Below are 16856 nucleotides of genomic sequence, written 5' to 3' on the forward strand. Positions count from 1 at the left end.
TTTGTCCTCGTATACATGTAACATCTCCTGCGGCTGTGCAGAATGATGGGTCACCTGGTCAGTGTTTTTGCGAAGAGGATTTTGATGATCTTTGATCGTATTCCTCCTTCCGATTGGCTAGATGCAGTGTGGCTTCCCACTATTGTAATAGCATTAGCAATAACGCTCATCTTGCAGTTGATTCGTCACACAAATTTTAATCGCGTCTGATGTGTCCAAATGATTTCCAATGTTTATTCCAGATCCCTTGAGCCAAGAACTGGAGAAATGGTTTCCCTAGGCATCTAAGTAGTTTGGCTTATGGATTTCTGTGTATAGTTGTACGAGAGTGGGTCCGTTTCCCCACATATGTGGTTTGTTTGGTCAAGTTCCATCATGATACATCACTTTGTCTTACCTCTGTTCCTTGTTCAATTTTATGTAGTGGAATTTTCACGGAAGCCTTTTTAATACTTGACCTCCTTCACCTCCTTCAGCATCGCCATCTACACAAAGAGAATCCACGGCTTCCTCAACTCCTCAACTCATCGATCCTTCATCTCTCCTCCATCATCAACTAAACTCACATCCATCAAACTACTACACGCCGTCACAATGTCTTCAACAACCACATCCTCCGTCGCGGCCCAAACAACGGCCTGCACAGGAAATGTCTACGAACTCCCCACAACAGACGCTGCCTGCGCAGCCGTCATCACAGGCAACATGACCGATGTCTTCAACACCTGCTGCAAAGGCGATTCCCCCGTGAAATATGATAACGACTGCGGTATCTACTGTCTCGCCCAAGAACAAACTGTCGACCAGCTCCTTGTCTGCCTTCAAACAACAGGGAACAACTATCAAGACGTCTTCTGCAATGACAAGCTGAACGCAACTGCCACAGCCAAGGCAACCACCACTGCTACGGAGACGGGGACCAAGACATCGACCAGCACCTCAACGAGTACGAGCACATCGACCAAGAATGCCGCTGCGGGCCAACCCGTTTCTACGATGGGAGTTGGCGTTCTTGCTATGGTGCTCGTTTCCGGCATACTGGGTGTCTTTGCTTAAATGCGTCACGTTACAATATGGACTGGATTCCGGGGTTGAAGGTTATGGATTGTATGGGATTTTTGATATCTTTGCTATGATGGATTGGCTCGGATGAAGTGGAAGTGAAAATGAACAACGGCCCTTTTTACAATTTGACATAAAATTGCTTGTATGTACTAGTACATCATAAAAAATCTACATAATTTGATCTTGAATAATACGAATTATGATTCTTGCAAGTATATCCGTGGCCAATGAGGGCCGAGAAGAACCCTTGAATTTTCCGGATCGTCGCATTAGCGGATTTTCACCTGCATCGACTCCTCTTCTCCTCATCCTAATCAGGCAAATTCCCGGACATTGTCATGACAACTGGGGAAATTCAAAAAATGAAATTCAATATTTAAGGGCTTGTATACTCTGGTCAAGATTGCTTTTTTTTGTCAAAGGTTAGGAGCGGCCATATTCATCGCCATGTTTGTGAATATCCTTATTTACGGGTCATTGTTCTCGGGTCTGCTTGTTGATGCGGCGCCTCATGCGCCTCTTCGACGAGCAGATAATGGAATTGCAACGACCCCACCAATGGGGTAAGTCTTGTTGCCGAAATACCAAACACTTCAATTCTCCGTCACGGGGAGTACACTCTAATGTTTTGAACGTCACAGCTGGAATACATACAATCATTACTCTTGCTTCCCAAACGAGAGTATCGTCCACTCCAATGCTCAAGCTCTTGTAGATCTTGGGTTGGCCGACTTAGGATACAAATATGTCACCACTGATTGCGGGTGGACAGTCGCCGACCGACTGGCTAATGGATCTTTGACTTGGAACGCAACCTTATTCCCTAGTGGATTCATAGCTCTTGGTGATTATCTGCATGGGCTAGGGCTGTTGTTCGGGGTTTATGAGGATGCGGGGATCCAGACTTGCAGCGAGGGACAGATCCAGGCTGGCAGTCTATGTGAGCAAAACTATATCGAGTGTGAAGCAGTCATATGTATTGGATTCTCGGCTAATTATGATCACAGACCATGAGCCCCAAGACGCAGCCCTTTTCATGTCATGGAACATCGATTCTCTGAAATGTATTGTCCTCTTTCACCCCACAAAGATACACAGCATAACAATCCAACTAACTCTTCCAGATGACAACTGCTACTCCGACGAAGCGACCGGCTATCCAAACGTCGACTACACCCCTAGTACATCCCCGTCTCTCCGCTACGCGAACATGACCAAAGCGCTCAACGCCCAATCCCGCTCGGTGCTCTTCCAAATCTGCGAATGGGGCGTCGACTTCCCAGCTCTTTGGGCCCCGGCTCTAGGAAACACCTGGCGGATCGGCAACGATATCATCCCCGACTGGCGAACAATCTTCCGCATCCTCAACCAAGCAGTGCCCAACCAGCCCTATGCCGGACCAGGCGCATGGCCTGATCTGGATATGCTCGAGGTGGGCAATAATGTTTTTACCACTGCGGAGGAACAGACGCATTTCTCGCTGTGGGCTATTATCAAGAGTCCGCTTGTGATTGGCGGTGCTTTGAAGGATGAGTACACGAGTATTGCGCAGAGCTCACTGGATATCTTGTTGAATGAGGATGTCGTTGGGTTTAATCAGGATTCGCTAGGCGTTGGTGCTCAGCTGAGGAGGAGATGGAGTGATGAAGGTTACGAGGTTTGGAGCGGCCTGCTTTCGGGTGATAGAGTTGTTGCTGCGGTTATTAACTGGGAGGACGAGGAGAGAACTTTGACTTTGGATCTGCCCGATGTTGGAGTGCAGTATGCTGGGACTTTGAAGAATATTTGGGGCGCGAGCTCCGTTGAGGGAGTGAAGACGTCGTACTCGGCATCCGTTGCTGCTCATGGCGTCTTGCTAGTCGAGCTTGGGGATACCACTTCAGCTGGAACATATTCTAGTAGTCTTTTTGCAACTTCATCTGGGTATGTGGACCCAACTTCAGGAGAAAAATCACGCTAACTATCTGCAGAACAACGACCACATTCAACTCAGTCTACGCGAACACAACTAGTTCAAGCCACACAGTGTCGATCGAGTTCTCCACTGCTCCCTCAAAGGCAACAACCATTCAGCTAAGCACCTCAACCAACACAACATCCCAGACAATTTCAGTCCCAGCCTCAAGCAAAACCATCACAGCAAAACTTTCCTTAACCGCCGGCTCAACAAACACCATAACTGTCAAATCCGCAACCGCAATCGAGGCGATAACCATCCAAGCACCAACAGGAACATATTACGCAGGCGAGACAGACTTCACTCTCGCCGGATCCGCCGTCATCGAAGACTGCGGAACCTCCGGCTGCGCTCCAATAGGCTATAAAATCGGCTACATAAGCTCAACCGGCACAGCAACAGCCACTATCCCAGCAACGGTCTCCAGTGCCAACGGTACGGAGGCGAAATATATTGAGATAGATTATATCAACAATGACGTTGCGTTCTCGACGACCTGGGAGTGGGGCTCGAATTCGCGGAATATTACTATTGCTGTTAATGGGGGTAACCCGGTCAGACTTGAGGTCCCGCTTTCGGGTCACCAGAGCGAGCTTTTTAGTGCTGGGCTGGGGTGGTATGATTCGGCCACTTTGGGACTTTTGGTCGATGGGTGGAAGAATGGGGATAACACTGTCGTTGTGGCTAATGCTGCTGATACCGATGTTTCTGCGACTTGGGGTGCTGACTTTGTGGGATTTAGGTTCTTTGATTAGCTTCATTTTGATGAGGATTTCTGTAGAACGTGGCCCTTGGAACCTGTTTGTGATTTCCATCACTGACAATATCAATTTGATCCTTGAAGAGGGAAGAAACATGAAGTGATGCTTGATCAAAAGCCCAAGTTACGGATATAAATTTCTCAATTCTAGCTACAGAACCTACTAGTTGACTATGTGCATGAATGAGCAGACAATAGCTTCATCAATAGGAACCCATTGAGCCTACAATGTTAGACCCAACACGTCACACCGAATCTCAATTTCCAATACGACCTCAGCGTGTACTAGTATTTACTGACTCGCACCAGCTGACGCCACCATCTTAGCAAAGTCAGGCGTTCCCAGCCCAGTAACAGGGTCCCATCCTTCAGTAGCATTCCAACTAGCATAAGGAACAACAGGGCCACCGTTCGATGCACCACCAAACCGTGCATTCCCGTTACAACCAGTACTACCGCCCGTAGTAATATCGTTCAAAGCAGCTTGCCCACTAGACGAGTACAACCAAGGGTTCAAGAATCCCAGCGCCGGCTTACCAGCTTGGATGAGCGCATCGTTCACAAGAGCAATAACACCCGCAAAGGTAGGCGCAGCGCAGGACGTACCATCCACGGCGCTGAGAGAGCCCTTCTCGTAGATAGCGTAGTTCTGGCCCTGGGCCGCGACATCGGGGAAGGCACGGCCATTGGGGTTGAATAGACCGGACCACTGATCTCCCAACTTGTCTAGGTAAGCCTCAACGACATCGTCCTGGTAGCTTGGGCGAGACCAGAGATCCGAGAACCCTCCCGAGGAGAAGTAGACTGCTTTCTCTGGAGCGATGTGTGTTGTCGCACCGACAGATGTAACCCAGGGACAGGAGGCTGGGAACTGGGGCGGGAAGTGAGTGGCGTTTGTGCCATCGTTTGTCTCGCAGGCTGCACCTACGCCCGAGTCGCCGGACGAAAAGATGATCGAGACACCACGGCTGCCGAGCTGGGCGTACAGGTTGCAGACGCTCTGGGCGTATTTGGCTGGCACGCTTTGTTCGTCTTCGCCGTAAGAGTTGGAGATGACCTGTGGGAGGTCGCTGTCGTTCATTTTGACAACTTCCTGAAGGAATGCGAGATAAGGCTCGTTTTCATCGTTGTTGGCGTCGGGTTGGTCCAGGTCGGGAACTAGAGGGGCACGGCCACCTGTGCTAAACTCCGTGACTGGGACTGGGGAGCTGACGCCGAGAATGTACTGGAGATCTAGGTTGGCTTCGCTGCTGTCGCTAGCTGCGTTCTGATCGTTCAAGCCGCCATTGTATTGAATCACAGTGAAATTTTGACCCGTTGCGTAGGGAGCGATGTTTTCCTCGAACAAAGCTAGGTCTGCGTACCGAGCATACTGTTCCAGGTAGCTGGCAAAGGAAACCTTGTTGCCATTGTCGGACTGGGCCTTGTAATCACCAACGGAGTAAAGGTCCTTCAGACACTGCGGCGTGATGGCACTGTTGCAGTCAGTGCTTGCGTATTGGGTTGCTTTTCGGAAAGCGTCGTTCACGGCCTTTTTTCTGCCGTGCATGGTAGCACGATTGGCATGCATCTGACCGAAACGAACAGTTGGGGTAACCATATTAATATAGTCGACCAGCGAATCGGGAATCGAGTATTCTAGGGTTCGAAGGCGCTCTGCATGTTGGCTGCTGCTGACGTAGTACTGGAAGTTGGCGTCCAACAGCTTATTGGCGGTTTCAACGGTCGTGGAAAACTTCAGCCAGTCGGCGTCTTGTTCGATGTTCGTGATGCCTGCATCTTCCAACCATGCGCGGGTTGTATCTACCGCTGCAGCGCTGGGCTGCAGCATACGCTTCATTTCATCATGAGTCCGAAAGTGCTCGCCATACTTCGCATGACCAGGGGTCGACATGTCCATCAAGGCCTGCTCGAATCCAGGGACATCACCCTGTGTCAAAGCCACCTGCAGCTTAATCGGCTGGCTAGCACTAGGGGTTCGGGAGTAACGCCATCCTACACAACTTTTCTTAGCTTGGACTATTTTCTTTTGAATTTTATGCAAACATACCCTCGGGGACAGCAGCAAGACGTTCAAAGACTTCAGCCGCAGCACAAGATGCAAGAAGCGACACAGCCGCCAGCGACCAGGCGCCGCGGTTCATAATCGACACGAGCATGATTGAAGGGAGCGAATTGGTCCCTGGCTACAGAGGAGAGCCGAGCCAAATATTTAAATAGGCAAGGCACCGGAATGACCGACACGAGAGAGGGGTAGATGGATCGGACTATTTATTATGGTTGCATCGGCGTGGGGAGAATGACTGACAATCGACTCAAGAATGTGGTGAAAAAGAACCAGTCCTAACCTTCGTCGCTCATGTGCGATGGCAACCTTGCAGCTCCTGAGGTCTTGGCCTTGCATAGTCCCACTATTTCAGTGGACCCTGAGCGGATGCCCGTCGGTATCGTGATTCGTGATGCATGGTCTCATCTCATAAACTTGGTGCCTGGAAACCCTGATCCAATCGGATATTGCAGTCTGCAGCTTGCCGGCGTAGTTGGGCCAAGAGTAGTTCGAATAGCCAGTGATGTGATCGGTATGGGGAAACCCCCTCCCTTTCTGGGCTGAGACATTTGCGACCCTGGACGCGCGACGCGGTTCTGGGGCGATGATCGACAGGGGAGACCCACCCTTGACACGGAGCGAATGGGAGGAGTGACGTCTCTTCTTCGATGTGATGTGGATAGTCTAGGGCGCAGGATGTGGGTTAGATCGATCGATGTAATGCATAAAGTGTGCCTGGCAGCTGCAGAGAGTGAGATTTCGAAATCATCCGACTTGGAAGCTGGAATGTGGTCTTCTGAATCTGGGGGATTTTGCCGAAGGCACGAGCTCTTGGCATGATGATCTTGAACCTTCCTAGTGCTCGATGATGTCTGGGCACTGGCATTATTCATCCGTAGCCTGATGGGAAGACATGTGTTCATGGTTCTGAGTGTCGCAAGATGTCGACTGAGACGTGTTATTTCCCATGAGTCTCGTGCCATGAGACAGCCTGGTTTTATTGCCACGAGGTTTCAATATGGACCGGTACATGTCCAGCCACATTCAATTGCTTGCCTAGTAGACATTGAAATCTCTTTGGGTTAGTGAAAGATATGTTACAATACCCCGTAGTTATCTCCGAACCCAACACTTGCCGAGATATTCTTCAAGGTTGGTTTTTTGTCAGGGGTAAACCTGTCACGGGCCCGACCCGGGAAGTTCCATGGGTACAACAAACCCCGTGAACCCGTTGCACACATGTGTGCAGAGGGGTAGTATTTTCCAGGTCGTCTGAGATGTCAGACTTCGGAAAAAAAATATATTGAAGGTACATGGAGTTAATCTCATTTAGTATGTGCAAAGAACATTAATGCTCCACTCTAATCCAGTATTTATGTACAAAGCAGCAGCGTTGCCTTTCGGCGAACTCCCTACAGGTCACCAGATTCATTGGACGCTGCCTCCTCATTTTCCAAATGCTGGGCATAGACCATCTGAGCGATTGCATCCTCAGTCTGGAGATACGTGCGACTTCCCCGGATAAACCAGAAAGCGATCGAGATAACAAGCATAACACCAAAGACAGCGATGGCATAGTTCATGTCACTGGGTGCTGGGTTGGGGCTTCCTGGGAATAGGAAGAAGATGGTGGTGATGATGCAGTAAACGATGCTAACCCAATTCAACCAAGCGCCCCAGCGACCGAGTTTGAAGGAACCGCCATCGGGCAGTTTGTCGCGACCAACAACCAATAATGCGAGGATGGGCATGGCGTATGACACAGTCAAGGCGATGGTGCTGACACTGAGAATGGCCTCGAGCACGGTATTGGCGAACAAATACAATATTCCAACGACTCCGATCACGAAGCCCTGGCCCCAGAGAGCTCGGGCGGGAACTTGCCACACAGGGTCGACGTGGCTGAAGTAACGGCTCCAGGGAAGGCCGCCATCACGAGCGAATCCCCAGGACAAACGTGAGGCTGTTGTTAGAACACTGACACCTTGACCCAGTCCATTGAAGATGAACAGGGCAATCAGAACTGCTCCGCCCTTAAGTCCGACCGTCTCAAGCATCAGCTCCATGAACGGCAGGCTCGCGTTGGTGACATTGTCCAGATTCTGGATACATCCCAGACAAACCACCATGAAGATAAATCCAGTGATGGCACCGAATAGGACGGCCATCCAGATAACACGGGGGGCGTTCTTGCGTGGGTCGGGGATTTCCTCAACCATATGAATGACCGAGTCGAACGCGGTCAATCCATACGCGGCCTGAACAAGACCCGTAAACCAGACCACACCATCACTCCATCCAGTCTGGTTAATCCACTTTCCAAACACAAATGAAGCAGGCTGGAAGTGGAGGTCGCCCTTTACACCGACCGAGATAACCAGAGCCAAGGACAATACAACAAACAGTCCACCGAACCACACACCAACAAAGTTGTTGAACCAGGGCAGGATCTTCTCCTTGCGACAGCTGACAACGTTGATGAGAGTCAATAGGAAGACCACTCCGATGTAGACGAGGAAGTTGACCCATCCCTCGTTGACACCGTTCCAGTTTGGTGCAAACATGGTCTTCATGCCGAGGAGGAACTCCGTCATGAAAGCGACTTGCGATGCTGTCAGAGTCCACCATCCGAATGTGTTGATCCACGCACACATATAGGAGACGAATCGGCCGAGTGGCGTGCTCCAAAGTCGGTAAACCCAGTAGGCTTGGCCAAGAGCTGTGGGCATGCTGCTTGTCAGTTCGCCCAATGACAAGGCTACACAGAGATTGCAGGCTGTGACGAGCACAAGACCCCAGAGAATGGTGATAGGGCCGCCATTACTGAGTCCGCTGCTAAGATCCTGCGCGAAAGTAGAATAGGTTCCTATACACAGTGACAATTATTAGCTTCATTTCATGGCATCAATTGTTGTATGGCTGCACAGGTGCACCGTCCTCTGGCTGCACCTGGGCATCTGGGGCCCTTTTGTGGGTGGTATATTCCGCGATCTGGGGACCTCGAGGGCTCGGGTGGTACAGTGGCGAGGAATTGGCATACCAAGAACACAAAAAGCAAGAGCCAACATGCTCCACATATCAAATTTTCTCGTCAAGGCCTGGGCATGACCCATGGCGGCGAGGTCGGTCGCATCCTGCACATCCTGTTCATTTTCGAGCGGTGGTTTGAGGGGAAGCGAGTTGGAATTCGACTCCAAATCCATCGTAGTTTCAACCGGAAGCAATAAATATTAATTCGACGGAGAAACAAGTAGACGTAGCGCCCATTTTCTGCCCGAAGCTGATATCAAAAGAAAAGAAAAACGAGGTTAGGGGCGACTGGGCTGAATTCTATATAACTTGTTCTTGGTGGTACATTAGTGTGCGATCGTCCTAGGTTTGAACAGGGCAGGACCGGGCGCTGGTATCAGTTGTATCTCCGTCCCCAGAGAAAATACGGGGGCGGCAGATAAAGCTGGAGCCGAGCGAATTGGCCAATTACAAGTGGATTTGAAAGTGAATTGACGGGTGGAAACTGTTGAAAATGTTCAAAATTGGTCATGGGCTAAAGGTTGTTGGTCATAGAAACGATCATCGTTAGGTGTGGCTTTTGGTTTTTTGCGGGGAGCGTCGCCGCCTCGGAAGGACTTTCTAATGTCGGTTATCGCTTTCCCCACGCTTGATAACCCATGCACACGCGAGTAGGTACATTCAACTTCTAAAGGATGGTGCATAACTTAAAATCTATATCTGATAGTTAATCATCTCCTAGGTGATTCATTCATCTGCCCAGAAACATTTTGATGTTGATATTTCTGTTGCGGTATTCATGTATACTAGACCATCTATCATCTATCCGATGTCGGAAGCTTCGGTCATACGCCCATTGTTGCATCAATCTCCGTAGTATACAATTTACAATAGTAATATGTGAGTCAAATCTAACTGCTAGTGAGTACGCCGCATCCAAGGGTCCCTGCAGCCATCTAAGCCATCGAAGTTTACAGACATAAGCCGAGATCAGAAAAGCCATAGAAGCCGTCAACGGATCATCAGTGCCCAGGTGGCGACGCTTGGCCTGAAATGGAAAGTCCATGCGACCAGTTGACCGATAAGCCGAACCCACCCTTATCGCCTTTGACAGCGGACTAAACTCCGCTACTAAACATCACGAAAATATCCTATCGTCTTGGATTCGTTTTTTTTTATTTGTCTATTGTATGATCGATGGATTTGATGATCAGATAAAGATCTATCTCTGTGGAGCTTCTGCTTCTAGAAGGTCCCCTTTCGACGTATTTTCGCTTTGCTAAGCTAAGCTTTTGTTTAGTAAATATAATAAATACTAGCAAGCTCTGGAGTCTGGATGCATCCACAGACCACTGAAGCATCAAAGTTGGACAAATCAGATCTTTTGATAATAAAATTAACTGAGCAATAAGGGGAAACACGACACGACGGTTCCGGGGTATCAACATATCACCGGTGAAAGGGTTATTGTCGTGATATCACTTCGGTAATCCGAATGGAGAACTCCACACACGCAAAGCTTGGTGATGAGAAAGTGGAGGATAGTCGGTAAGAGCTTGATAAACTTTCCTTCCATTTATTTGGAGCTCATTTTGTTCATCCGGCTCGTTCTCCCGATTATGGTGTCGATGTACACCCGTAATTGGCCTAAATCGCCGTCTCGGTACTAAAGTCTCCTTCACCTTCCTTTCTCGGCACCCAATGTGGATTCATATTGATATTCGTATATCGTCACGAGGCTGAGATAAACTCGAGAACGGTGGGCATCAAAAGGCGGGGTATGTTTCTATGACATGAAGCTATCCACGGATCCCCACTCGGAAGTATTCGTGTTGTTTTGAAATTGACGACATTTGAATATCATCTCGTGTTTCTCGCGGAACATTTTCGCGATATACCACGGGCTTATTAGTCCCGATGATAGTCAGGTACCGCGCAGTATGCTAGACTTGTTTAGGCATTGCTAGGCAACTTGTCCGTGTTCGGCTTAGGCCGCCAGATTTGCTCCACCTGGGTCATAGCATTCTCGCACTGCCGATTGCCGATTTGATAATTGGATTGCTAATCACATTGTGCAGGTCAAATATTTAGTAGTAGTGGTTACTTAGTAGGAATGAATTGAGTCAGGTGACAGAGAAAAGGAGAAACAAGTAGTAGATGTGATTGATTACCTATCAAGTTCAGGTGACTTCTCCATATGTCAGTCATCATACAAGTATTACTCAAGTGCATTGTACACCTAATTATAGATCGCCTGCCCATGTGCCTACATGTGGTGCTACCTAGGCAAATGCTAAAGCTTATGTACTCTTCAGGTATACACTGTCTATATTTAAATATGGTATTCAATCTTTTTTTATGATTTCCCGTAAGTTTCCCCTGACTCCCGAAGTCCTAAGCTTGACATATCTAATTGGCCTCATGTTGTAAGTATTCGGTATATCTCCGTAATTTCTCAATTTATGCAATCAATTTATGTGCGCAAAAGGGCAGAAGAGGCTTTATCAGTAGTAGGACATGCTAGTAGTTACTCATGCAGCACGACTAACTCGTGTAGGCTTCATATTGTGATTTCAAAGAAAACGTGTTGTGTAGCACCTTGCCAATCCCGTATCACTACATGCCCCTTCCAAGTATTTGCTGACTTTGTCTAATTCATTGAATGCAGTGACTGATCCTCAGAAGAGCATTCACCTCTCACCTGCAATAGCCCCAGCTCCTCTCTCGACAATTCTCCAACAATCTTGCTTCACCCGTCACCCTTCGATTTCGAGCTGCAACCGCGAAAATGGCCTCATCCAATGAGTTGGAACATAAAAATCTTTACAAACACTACGTGCCGTCCGGTATCGCAGCCACCGTAGTCGCGATTTTGTTCTTGATTCTCACCGTGGCTCATGTCTGGAAAGTCTTGACGACAAAGCGATGGTTCGCCTTAACCATTATCGCCGGGGGTCTTTGTAAGTGACACCATCATATTCACACAGATTTATTCGCTGACCATCCCGTTAACACAAAGTCGAGTTCATCGGTCTTGCGGCTCGTGCGTACTCTAGTCGCCACCTATCTGACAAGGGCCCATTCATCATTCAAGTCCTTCTCATCCTTCTCGCGCCGATTATCTTCTCTGCCACTATTTACATGTTCCTCAGTCGCCTGATAAACGCTTCGAAACACCCTCAACTCTCACTAATTCGAGTCCGACTGTTGACTGTTACCTTTGTCGGCGGTGATATTTTTTGTTTCTTGGTGCAAGCGGCTGGCGGAGGGACGATCGTGAATGCAACTACCCCAGCGAAGATCAAATCGGGTCAAAACCTTGTTCTTGGCGGTATTGCTCTTCAGGTCATCCTTTTCTGCTTCTTTGCTGTTACCGCTGCTGTCTTCCACGTCCGCATCTCTAAGCGACGTTTTGACCGGATCTTAACTCCGGGCCTGCATTTAAATGCAATGCTGTTTTCACTCTATCTCTGCAGTGCCCTTATCACCGTCCGGAACATCTATCGCCTTATCGAGTATGCAGGTGGAGAGACCAGCTACCTACAGACACATGATTGGCCAACCTACGGGTTAGATGTTGGACTGATGGCCGTTCTGATGATTGTCACTCTCATGTGGTATTTTGCTGATACAAAGGGTGAACATTATAATGATACTGGAGCATACACTTTGCGCCCAGTTTATCCCATACCCCATGTTCGAGGTTGAGTTCTGGGGTGTGCTGTATTTCGTCATCACAAACTGCGGGGGTTCAAAGGCTTGTATTTTGACTTGAAATGAACATGTAGCTACATCTAGCAAGCTTTGGCTGCATTTCCCTCTCTTTCGCTATCCTTTCAGCGCTCTTTACTCGCTTCGTAAAGTAGGTCACGACTCACAACTAACAGTTTCACGAGGGTAGGAAGACGTAAGATAGTGGCGACAATGTTGGTCGCACAAAATGATTGAATGAAGCTTTGAAATAAATGCTGTGGCACAATAGTCAGCCCAGGCACTGTGCTGGATTTCATAACAAAAACGTGCATTTTCTTGTCCTTTCTTCCATTGTCTTGGCTTCGTTCCCCGCAAAATCGATGATCCACATCGAGTGGCGATCGATAAGCATGGATAGTCGGCAATTTGTTGTTCCGGTGGATTCGTCCACAGAAAAATTCATCCCCACTTAATCAGATCAAACAATCTGTTAATCAACAATCCAACATGGCCAAGTCCAAGGCTGCTAAGCGCAAGCGCAATGCGCAGGTCGACCTCCCGCAAAAACTCCCCAAGGCCGATTCCACCCTCACGCCGCCTCCTGATGGCACAACTCTGGAACCCAAACACCTCAACACGGTTGTCCCGGAGGAAGACCTCGAAATCACCATTGAGACACTCACGGCCCTCACCCAATATCCGAACCTTACCAAGTCGAAGGCATGCAAGGACCTCCGAGGTGCAGTCTACGATTTCCGTCAGGCCTGCACCACGGGCGTCAATTCTGCCGAGGGCGCAAACTTGACTGCACGAATCACCGGTGCCTTGACCGACAAGAAGTTCCTCGATGCCAGAATTCTGCTTGCGGAGATGAGGATCAGACGCGAGCAACCCAAGATTGGAGCTTTATGCCGTTGGGTCCGTGATTTGGACGTTGTGAGCGGTCTTTCAACGCAGCCCGGCGCAAATCATGTTCCGAAACGCAGCGCGGAAGACTTGGACCTCCTTGGTGTCCTCGATGCTGTCCTTCGTGTCAGCACTCCAATCGATAGCTTGAACGCTGCCGACTCGCCTGGACCCATTGCCTTCCAATCTATCTGGGATCTTCGTCCTTCGTCAGAGCCCCTCCAGATCTATGCCTCGGTTCTCGATAAATCAATCCTGGAACACGCACCAAAATCCCCTACCGCCCTCCGTGTCATCGAAACAACCCCCGGACCCATGCGCAAGCCTCCCAACCACCACCCTGCCCTTCTATATACCACCGCTCCCAACGCGGTCCCTCTCAACCCAGTCGCCCCATCTATAACATACAACCCCCACCCCGCCGTGCCTGGGCTCGGTATGGCCATGAATGTACTCTCTCCCACAGAGTGCAGAGCCATCATCGCAGCTGGCGAATCCGTCAACTTCGTCCCCGATGTCCCCCTCCGCGAAGACGGTGATATGAGTGTTTTGGCACACAACTTCTACTGGGTCATTGACACCACATTCCACGATATACTTTGGTCGAGAATCTCCCCATATGTCCCGCAGTCCATCAACGGTCGCATGGTACGGGGCGTCAACCGACGCTTCCGCGTTTATAGATACGTGCCCGGTGCCGAGTATCGATGCCACATCGATGGTGCTTGGCCGCCATCTGGTATTTTGCCTGATGACACATACGTGTATGACTCCTCGCCTGAAGATAACAGGCAGAGCTCCATGTATACCTTTTTGTTATACTTGAACGATGAGTTCGAGGGCGGAGAGACCACATTCTTCATGCCTGCAGCACGGGAGGGTACGCTCAATGCGTACCCCGTGCGCCCGGTGATGGGAGCTGTGGCCATCTTCCCTCATGGAGAAGCAAATGGGGCCTTGTTGCACGAGGGAACTGGTGTAAGGAAGGGGGCGAAGTATATTATTCGAACTGACGTAGAGTACGATGTAAAGCCACAAGAGTAAGTCGATCTCTTGCCCGTATATAATGAATGACTTATTGCTGCGGCCACATTTTTTGGTCGCAATCATCATGACTCGCCCTGAGAACATTTGGAACAACTTTGAATAGTGCTTGATTGACCCACGAAGGTTATTTATCGCCAGCTATATAGCACTTCATATGGGCGTATGTATGAGTCCGGGATTCTTGGAATTCCTCATGTACATAGTCCTTCTGCACACACGTGCACATCAGTGCTGATTGATGAATATATATTGATCACATCAATTGATGATGGCTTTCAAACTACCCATTACACCATGACCATCTCCCCCGCTACCTCGTAGTTGGATCCATACTCATCCACAATCCACTTGCAAAATTCCTCCCACTCAGCATTCCACGCTTGAATGTGCTTGGCCTTGGTACCGGTCCCTTCTTGACCGCGGTCAATATCTTGAATCCACTCCTTGTCAGATTGGTCTTCGAAATTTGCCCATCGCAGACTATTCTGCGCCAGTGCTCCCTGTTACAAACTGTTAGTTAAAGAGTCCGGTTATCAGGATAAAGGAACCTACCAATCCCGCGAGGCCAAGGTTATCAAAAGCTTGGATGGCTTCATAGAAATCATAACTCAAGCCCGCCACGTCTTGTCCAAGCATAGCAGGATCATCGTTGCTGATTGCAGTCGGAATACCGTGGGCAATCATCGCAGGCAGGGGATGGTGAAGGATATCAGTGTTCAGGCGAAGAACTTCGTTGGAAATGGGACAAACTTCCACAAGCACGTTTTGCTCGATCGTTTGCTTGATCAAGTTCGGATGCTTGTACATGGAGAATCCGTGGCCGATTCGTCGCGTGTTAAAGAGGAGCGCATCGAACAAGTTGTCGTCTGTGGAGTTCCCATCGCCTAGTGTTTCTCCTGCGTGGAAGAAGAACGGAATGGTAAGGTTGAGGGCCTCGGTCTGTTCGCGGAACCAGACCAGCTCTGGTGCCAAATCAGAGAGGGGACGACCAAGGTCTTCTTGTGCAACCAAGTCGTAGCCACTGAAGAGCTCGGGGAAATTTTGCTTTCTCTGGAGAGCGATTTTCATGCCTATCTTGGTCAGTAAGATGTTCAATGTTTTGATCGCGGGTGGTGTTCTTTATCTTACTTCTGGTAAGCGAAGCGCGGTTTTTCCCACGAGCGTCGGACCAAATAATCCTCACGCCTAAAAAGTTCTTACCTTGCTCGGTGGCCTTGAATTTCTCAATCTCTTCTACCAAGACAGTCCACCACGCATCGAGGCTAGGATCAACATCTTCCTGGCCATCATGTACAAGTTTCCCACTCGAGCCACCGCTCCGAATCTCCACCCAGTTAACACCGTCGCCCGCCAGATCCGAGAAGAGCGTCTGATAAAAGCTCCGAACGACAGGCTCGTACTGGATCATGGTATTAGTGGGACCGAAGCAATCCTGGAACCGTCTCCAGATCTCATCAACTCCTAATTCATGGCGAATAGACTCGGCCGGCGGAATAGTCATCTTATATTTGATGAACTCAATGAAGCCCGCTTCACCACCGACAAAGTTGGCTATGGCTGTTGTGACAAGAACTTTCGTTCCAGCAACATAGTCGACCGAGTCAATGTCAACCGAGGACTGATCAACCGGAACTGTACCATTATTGTGAGAAAATGTGATGGTGGCATTCAACTTGGCTTCGTCTGTAATAAGAGGCTGCGACGCAGAGATCATCATCCCCTCTGTACGGACAATGATTTCCACGAGTTTATCAAACGGCAACATAGCGGACAAGTGGGCGTGTAGCAAAGCTCCCTTTGGCATGCGCTTAATCACCTTCCAGAGGGTCGTGTTCGAGATGTATGGCCGGGCCAATGGGAAGACCTCGCCGGCAAACCGTTCCTTGTATATATCGTCCGGGGTGCCAGCTACACGCCAGTAGTTGTCGGTCTCATATTGACGGATTGCCTTGACGATCTCATCTGCGCGCTGGGCAGTTGGGGAGAGACTCTGGCGGAAGATGTGATCTGCATGGTCAGTTTCGCGTACTGACAAAGAGTTAGTTGATGGAAATTCTCTGAAACAAACCTTGTCTATGGGTCTTCTCCAGCGTGATCAGCTTTTCGCGGTTCTGGAGATGCTCAATGACCCGAGGGTCAGTAACATCTGGAGCTCCTTGTACGGTCAATGCCGATGCAAAGCCCGAGAGGGAAAGTGCGGCTATGACGAGAGTCGAGGTAAGATGCATGGTGGTGGGCTCGGTGGTCGCTGATACAAAAGATACCTGGTCCTTCCCTAGGAAGATACTATATACTATGTACAAATAGCCTTAGAGTGGGTCTACAATAGGGTTCACCTCACACAAAATATACGGATCGGTTCGGGACGTTCT

General features: G+C 49.2%; 7 protein-coding genes across 7 annotated transcripts; 4 read left to right on the forward strand and 3 right to left on the reverse strand.

Moving 5' to 3' along the window:
* Positions 1–594: 594 nt before the first annotated feature.
* N7466_006512 (uncharacterized protein) lies at positions 595–1056 on the forward strand (the record flags this gene model as incomplete). The annotated part of the gene is made up of 1 exon (XM_057165909.1): positions 595–1056. One exon carries the CDS (start codon positions 595–597, stop codon positions 1054–1056), a length of 462 nt encoding a protein of 153 aa, XP_057021508.1.
* A 456-nt stretch (positions 1057–1512) lies between these two features.
* Positions 1513–3777, forward strand: N7466_006513 (alpha-galactosidase D; the record flags this gene model as incomplete). The annotated part of the gene is made up of 5 exons (XM_057165910.1): positions 1513–1628; positions 1707–2005; positions 2073–2129; positions 2190–2988; positions 3036–3777. The coding sequence occupies 5 exons, from the start codon at positions 1513–1515 to the stop codon at positions 3775–3777; spliced, it is 2013 nt and encodes a 670-aa protein (XP_057021509.1).
* Positions 3778–4074: 297 nt separating this feature from the next.
* Positions 4075–5941, reverse strand: N7466_006514 (S53 family peptidase; the record flags this gene model as incomplete). The annotated part of the gene is made up of 2 exons (XM_057165911.1): positions 4075–5777; positions 5833–5941. The coding sequence occupies 2 exons, from the start codon at positions 5939–5941 to the stop codon at positions 4075–4077; spliced, it is 1812 nt and encodes a 603-aa protein (XP_057021510.1).
* A 1300-nt stretch (positions 5942–7241) lies between these two features.
* Positions 7242–9032, reverse strand: N7466_006515 (putative amino acid permease family protein; the record flags this gene model as incomplete). The annotated part of the gene is made up of 2 exons (XM_057165912.1): positions 7242–8695; positions 8870–9032. 2 exons carry the CDS (start codon positions 9030–9032, stop codon positions 7242–7244), a joined length of 1617 nt encoding a protein of 538 aa, XP_057021511.1.
* Positions 9033–11626: 2594 nt separating this feature from the next.
* Positions 11627–12546, forward strand: N7466_006516 (RTA1 domain-containing protein; the record flags this gene model as incomplete). Its single annotated transcript, XM_057165913.1, has 2 exons — positions 11627–11798; positions 11858–12546. 2 exons carry the CDS (start codon positions 11627–11629, stop codon positions 12544–12546), a joined length of 861 nt encoding a protein of 286 aa, XP_057021512.1.
* A 492-nt stretch (positions 12547–13038) lies between these two features.
* N7466_006517 (prolyl hydroxylase family protein) lies at positions 13039–14481 on the forward strand (the record flags this gene model as incomplete). Its single annotated transcript, XM_057165914.1, has 1 exon — positions 13039–14481. The coding sequence occupies one exon, from the start codon at positions 13039–13041 to the stop codon at positions 14479–14481; it is 1443 nt and encodes a 480-aa protein (XP_057021513.1).
* A 290-nt stretch (positions 14482–14771) lies between these two features.
* Positions 14772–16712, reverse strand: N7466_006518 (adenosine deaminase family protein; the record flags this gene model as incomplete). The annotated part of the gene is made up of 4 exons (XM_057165915.1): positions 14772–14984; positions 15037–15554; positions 15613–16512; positions 16553–16712. The coding sequence occupies 4 exons, from the start codon at positions 16710–16712 to the stop codon at positions 14772–14774; spliced, it is 1791 nt and encodes a 596-aa protein (XP_057021514.1).
* Between the last annotated feature and the right edge of the window lie 144 nt (positions 16713–16856).

This window comes from Penicillium verhagenii (assembly GCF_028828195.1).
Source record: "Penicillium verhagenii strain IBT 33310 chromosome Unknown utg000006l_segment0_segment0, whole genome shotgun sequence".
NCBI lineage: Eukaryota > Fungi > Ascomycota > Eurotiomycetes > Eurotiales > Aspergillaceae > Penicillium > Penicillium verhagenii.